This window comes from Etheostoma cragini, chromosome 23 (genome assembly GCF_013103735.1).
Source record: "Etheostoma cragini isolate CJK2018 chromosome 23, CSU_Ecrag_1.0, whole genome shotgun sequence".
NCBI classification, from domain to species: domain Eukaryota; kingdom Metazoa; phylum Chordata; class Actinopteri; order Perciformes; family Percidae; genus Etheostoma; species Etheostoma cragini.
The window spans coordinates 9,451,959-9,458,465 of record NC_048429.1 but is presented as its reverse complement, the minus strand read 5'-3'; the positions used below and the strand labels follow the sequence as shown (position 1 = coordinate 9,458,465).

The window sequence follows — 6,507 nt, the reverse complement described above, 5'->3', positions numbered from 1 at the left end:
GGGGGGGGGGGGATTATGAGTGCCACCAAACTCCAAGAAAACACTGTGGTCCAAAATCTCATCCTTGGCGGGGAAGCAGGGGTGGAGCAGGGAATCCCTGGAAACATCATCTGGAGGCCTTGCCGTTTTCGTGAACATCCATCCTGTAGGATGAGAAAATGTCAAGTCTATTAGAACACATTTGATGCCAGAGGAATATTATGCCCAGAAAGTGACAGTTGACAGATATGACTCTCACACACCCATTCTCGTCTTTGAGCTGCTGGTACAACTCAAACTTGTTGTTGACGGAGCTCGTTCTTCCCACAAACTCTTGGTGCTTCCTGGAATTGGCTACAGTGATGCGATTGCTCCACATGGTGAGGAGCGATACAGGACCTGAAGCCACAGTGAGACAAAGCCACAGATGAAAACACACGTACACTAACCCAGTAGGGCCCGAGTGACGGGAGACGGCAGTTGGTACTTGCTGGGATAAGCTCTCACTCGCACAGGCTTATACAAGTAGTTAGTATGGCTTTTCTGACACTTAATCTGGCCGGTTTGTCAATGATTTGCTGGAGTTGTTTCTATTAGCAGAAAAAAAAAAGAATAGTTAATTATAGTTAGTACCTTTTGCTCTCTCTGGAGGCTGAACCTCCTCCGTGCACAGGCGCGGCTTCTTGTTGAGCGGCTCCGGAGAGTCCGGGGAATCCTTGATCACCTCAGGCTCCTGCTCTTCTTTATCCAGCAGACCCTTTAGTCTTCAGGTTAAAAATAAAAAGACAGTGTGGCCTCATGAGAGTAGAAAGCTTAGTGACACATCCCAATCCAAAAGCCACAGTAAAGAGGATTTTTGCCACTAAATTTAGGTTATTTACAGGAATGAAAACATGATCCTTCGAGCGCCACTGACCTCTCCGACTCCTGCCAGCTTTTGTCGTCCGTGTCCTTGCTGCCGTTTTTCTCCGTTTTGTCTTCCTTTTCCTCCCTCTTCCTCCCTCGCTTCTTCCTCTCCTCCTCCTCAGGTGGTTTGCTGCGGCAGGCGATGATGCAGTCCAATACTCGTTGGTGTCTGTCGGTGGCTCCGGCGTGAGTTTTCACTAACGTCTCCAGCTCGTTCCACATTATACGATACTGTTCATCTCTGGGGAATAACAACGACGATGCAGAAATATTAGAGACTCTGCTGATTGTTTACTCTCATGAATTTTGAGTTTGGGATAAATACCTCTTGGGGCCTTTGCCTCTGGATCCCACGGTGGAAATAGGGAGAGGGTCGTTCTTTCTCTCCATGTCTACCAGGTTGTAAACGGTCTTCTGGCAGGTCAGAACGTCCTCCTCAGACAAAGTCTCTTTCACAATCAGGTTAGCTAAAGGAACCACCTAGTGGAGGAAAACGGTAATACAGGTATGAAGGAGGATGATGATGTGGGCCAACAGGCATGAGAGTGTCATCTTGAAGAACTTTAGTATCGCTGCATGCTGTTCACTCACTGCCTGCATGTTGAAGATGGTGGTCTGGGAGATGATCATTGGCCAGTATCGAGTGTGGCGTTCCAGCTGAGCTTTGGCCCTCTCAGCTGGTAGTTTCCCTGAGGGATCACGGGAAGACTCGGAAACAGGCATGAGCCTGTTCTCCCTCATAAATTCACCAAAGTCCTGAAACAGAAAAATAAAGACAGTTACGATTTCAAGATTTTTATGTATATTGCAACACAGTAGGTGTGAGCTAAACGTACAGTGATGCGGTAGTCTGTCACTCGGCCCCCGCAGCCCTCGCTGATGGAGGGCGGGTCCTCCAGGGTGGAGCGGTTGCTGTTGAGCACGTGCAGGAAGATCTCGCCTCCGTGGCTGCTGAGCATGTGGCTGATGACCTTTGACCCTGACTTCCTCGGCTGCTCCAGCAGCACCGATCGACCTGTGGTCAGTTAGAAGGAGAAATAGTGGACCAACAAGCCAAACAGTTAAGTCTGCAGATCAATTCAGGGCAATGAAATGTCAATTAAGAGGCCAAATACAAGACCGACTAAAAGGCGGTTTCATCCAGCTTACCGTTGAGGAGAAAGTTTGTTAAACATGATGAGGGACGACTGTTTACGTCTGTAGGGGAGATGCGATAGGCTCCTGTACAGTAATGCAGCTCTGGGGGGGGGGGACACAAGTAAATTGGGTCAGTCAATGCTGCTATGAATAACTGTTCTTCACAATACAGCCTCGGTGCCTAAAAATAAGGTCTTTTTTATTTATTTTTTTTTTTTTAATCCCAACTCCTTTAAAATAGAGCTGCGTCATATTCAAAAATGTACTGGATAAAGGATAAAAAATAGGGAAAATGTCTCCCTGAATGGTATTTAAAGTTTTTAAATGGGTTTAAAGCTTAAACCCATTATCAAATGACAAATAAGAACTTCAGCTGTTTATGCATATACAATACCTATGCTGTTGGTTCGTGGAGTGCACCATTTCAGTGTAATTGTCTCTTTGAGTCCGTTTTCTCGGGTGCTGGTGCCGGCCATATGCAAGTCTCCTGCATGACACAAAGATGACATAACATTTGTTCATTCCTGATGATAACAAGGCTCTGCAAACAGATTTACTAACATGGTGCTCGTAATTTAAATCATTAAATCTACTACGAGCACAATTTCGTTATTTAGGTCAATTTGAGGATTTGGGCTCCAACACAACTTAAATGCCTCATTTTGTTTTGTTTTTTGTGTTTTTTTTGATCAAACAGTCCTTACCGCTTTTGAAGAACTCCAGGTGGGCGTCTCTGTGATGCAGGAGCTCAACGTCGTAATTGGCCGACGTGTTGGCGTGCTGCTCTTCCTGTCCATCCGCAGAGAAAACAACAAATACAGGTCAGTATGAAGTCAGCTCCTAAAATGCGCTTACACAAACTAATACACACACAAACACACATTAACACTGCTGATTTCATGTTTCAAAAGCTAAATGATAATGAACAAAGTAAAAAAAAAAAAGAAGCTCTCTGGGTGACAAGCATGTTTCTTTCTATTCAGAAGGGACTAGTATTTAACGTAAATGTTCTTGAATTCACAACAACGAGCCTACCCTTGTTTGACATTAATTAGGGATTCCTGATCTTACGAAACCAGCTCCATATAGTCCAAAGAAGGGGCCTGGCAACTGCTGATCTAAAAACAAATTCTTTAATCCTAACTTTTAAATGTAACAACATTCTACACCTAACAAAATTGCAGTTTTAGAACAGCTAAAAGGTGCAATCATGTTTGAAAACCAGTTAGTTATCCAGACAGCACAATGGACCACACCTACACACTGAAGGGGGAGTGAATGGGAACTAATAGGGGAAACAGTGACAAGTGGGAAATTTGGACAACTTTTAGGGTGTAACAACTGACAGGCACTAACAGTATTTGATAACTCAGAAGAGGCAACACTGGTTAAAGATGTTTGGACATAAACACAGATGAATGCAACGTTCTTATTTTGCTTTTTTTTTTTTTATCAGCCATTAGCTGATATTGTTGATTTTCCCAGAACAATTTCAATTGTTGTAAAACAAATGGTGAGTCAGTGTAGTTGTAACATTATGTAATGTACAGGCTTTGTGCTTTTCAGCAGACCTGAACCTCTGCATTCCCTGGGTGTCAACATATGACCAGAGTTGCCTGTCCTTTACTGGAGCCTCACCAGCAAATCTGGAGACCAACTGTCACATCAAAACAAATGAATGACACTGTAATGTAAGCCTGTTGCAAAAGTAGAGCTCAAAACATAGATTGTACACTACGTGGTGTAAACTCTGACCCTTCCTCCCTTTGATGTGTGTGTGATAAGAGTACTAACCTGGTCGCAAACATTTAATGTGGGCTAGCAAAACAGAAAATACAGCATGAAACCAGCAGCAGAGTCACAGTCAAATCAACATGCAGATGAGATAAACAAAAAAAGATGAGACTGTAAAGTTTCATGAGTATTTATCGATGAGGAAGGGCTCATAAAGATTAGGCAAGCAAAAAATAGTGTGAAGGCTGTGAGAGAAGAGGAAAAATTAAACAAGTAGAAAGAGGGAGTGGTTCACTGCATTCTGGACATGAAAACACTTGTACTAGCATAAAAAGAAAAAAACATTTAAAAAGTTGATGTGAGTGTTAGTTGTGGCGAGGCATGTGCAAGGGCAGATGATGGGCAGGAAGCCCCTTACCTTCATGGGGATGTTTGTTATGGTGGTGGAAGCCAAGTCAAAGTGCTGCTGGACCAGGATGTTGAGTTTGGTGGCCAGGTGCCGCCCTGCACGAACACTGTGAACCTCGCTGGTGAGCAGAGGGGAGATCTGAGAAAACAAGACAGGAAACTGCAGTGAGAACTATCATCTGTGACATGGTGCTAGCATTAGGTGATATGTTATCACACAACCTCACGGTTACGTCTTTCTTGGTAGCACCCACCTCTTTCTTTGGTCGGTCAGACACCAGTGCGTCGTCACCCTGTGGGTGGATGTGAATTAGAACCAGGTCACACTGCTGGATGGCCATCAGCCTAAAATACACAAGTTGGATATAAAGAAAACAACCAAATGAGTCAATAATCTCTTTCTCAAAAGTGATGAATCTCTCCAAATCACTGATGTTGTAAGTATAAGAGAAAGTTATCAGTTCTGTATTTCAGCCTATTTAAACCATTTTAAAATCAAAATCCTTTTAAGTAGCGAGTGACATTTCTTTATACATCATCTGATACTCACCTGTCTGAACCTGCTGCCAGTTTGTTTTGTTCTAGAATAGTTTCTTGAATGCAGTCTTCCAACATGCGCACATGAGTATCACTGTGTGATAAAACACAAAAAGAGCAATGTTTTAGCACAATCTTAACATAACATAACATAACACATACCAAAAGCTTTGAAGAAATGATGACCATAAGATAAGACCATCCATGTACACATACAATACATGTAAAGTACAAAACAGTGACAATATAAGAAAGTTGCTAAGAGGCATTTGACTGTCAACATCCGGTGGATGTCTGCTGTTAATTTTCCGCCGTGTTAATGCCAGTGTTTACCTTTTAGCGTTGGTTAGGCAGATAATACGACCCCGATTGGCAACTCTCTCAGCGGTGTCCATCAGAGTGGTGCGCCTCTCGTGCTGCAACTCTGTGATCTTGCACAACGACTCCACGGCAGCGACCAGTCCGTGCAGGATGCTGCAACACTCGGGGTCCTCATGCGGGTTTGGTGGCCCAACAGCTGCCAGAGCTGACATTAGCTGCCAGACAGGAGGAGAAACTGCATAAACACATTGCATGTCCAGTTCTGAAGAGGACTTTTGCAAACATGTTACTGATGTTGAAATTTTGCGCTTTTTCATGTGGAAAAATGAAAACTTAGCTTGAACTTGCAACGATAGTCACTGTGGGACCTACAGTACATATTATATTGCTATTGGTACTATGTGACTGAGTTTTTGTGGGCAGTGGATTACCTCATGAGTGCTCTGGTCTTCCTGCCTCCAGCTATTCAAGATGTGGAACTCTGAATCACTCACAATGTAATTAATCTGTAAAATAAAGAGGTGGCAGAAAACGTTGCCATTGGTTCACTATAACTACATTTACTAACACTTAATAAGCATATCTGATGTCAGGTTTCTGCATATTGAAATCAATCATTATTGTTTTTTTGTTACATTATGTAGGTGAAACCGATGGTGGAGGACGAGTTGGACATAATTTCAGCCTGAGTTGAAAACGGGAAGCTTACAAGTTTGTGCAGTGGATAAACATCGTAGAGGATCCGGCAGTACTCCATGGAGCACTCCACAGCACAGGTCCACAGGGACTTGGACACAGGGGCCAAAGGAATAACCCCTTGACCTCGACTCTTCGTCAGCACGTCGCACTCAACCTGCTGACGACTTGACTCTGCCATGTAGGGACAGTGGTCCACCACAAAAACTGTCTTGTGAGACACTGAGAACATCTTCATTTTGCAAATCTGCTGTGAGTAGCCTCCTGATCTGTAACAATAAAAAAAAGAACACCAGTGTAAGATTTAAATAAATACAGACACACAGCCTTACATGAATTATACAAGTTAACACCTAACTAACACCACAACAAAACAATGCCTGGGTATACAGCATGTAAGCGTAGTGTTATCTGTATAACAGCGCTCAACTTTACATTAGATAAACACAGCAACATTGTACAAATTGCACTTATAAAAAAAATATATATTTAAAAAAAAATACCTCCACGTCATTCACATTTATTTTAATATGTATGAATAATATTAGATTTAAAGTATTTTTCAAGTACATTTTCATGTACTAGGAATGTATCTTCTGCATTTAACCTATCCCACTAATGAGAAGAAGTGGGCAGCTGTAGTCCGGGGACCAACTCCATTTGTTATGCCAGTCCTCAGTACGTGGTGGGCAATGGCAGACGTTACCTAACATGCTCTATGTTCTATGTGGTGGCAGGAAACCGCAGCACCCACGCGAACATAGTGAGAACATGCAAACTCCACGCAGA

The 6,507-nt window shown here is 43.0% G+C and overlaps 1 protein-coding gene across 2 annotated transcripts; it reads right to left on the bottom strand.

Moving 5' to 3' along the window:
- ints13 (integrator complex subunit 13) lies at nt 1-6,002 on the bottom strand. Of its 2 annotated transcripts, XM_034862931.1 has the most exons (17): nt 5,732-6,002; nt 5,454-5,528; nt 5,035-5,237; nt 4,715-4,795; nt 4,419-4,509; nt 4,175-4,303; nt 3,817-3,840; nt 2,727-2,811; nt 2,417-2,509; nt 2,035-2,124; nt 1,722-1,900; nt 1,477-1,641; nt 1,211-1,365; nt 896-1,126; nt 613-743; nt 243-378; nt 1-143 (listed from the first exon to the last, which is right to left on the bottom strand). In XM_034862931.1, exons 1-17 carry the CDS (start codon nt 5,954-5,956, stop codon nt 107-109), a joined length of 2,130 nt encoding a protein of 709 aa, XP_034718822.1. In that variant the 5' UTR covers nt 5,957-6,002; the 3' UTR covers nt 1-106. The 2 variants fall into 2 exon arrangements, with proteins under 2 accessions (XP_034718822.1, XP_034718823.1); XM_034862932.1 differs by lacking the exon at nt 3,817-3,840 and having other exon boundaries at nt 5,732-6,001.
- Nucleotides 6,003-6,507: the final 505 nt, after the last annotated feature.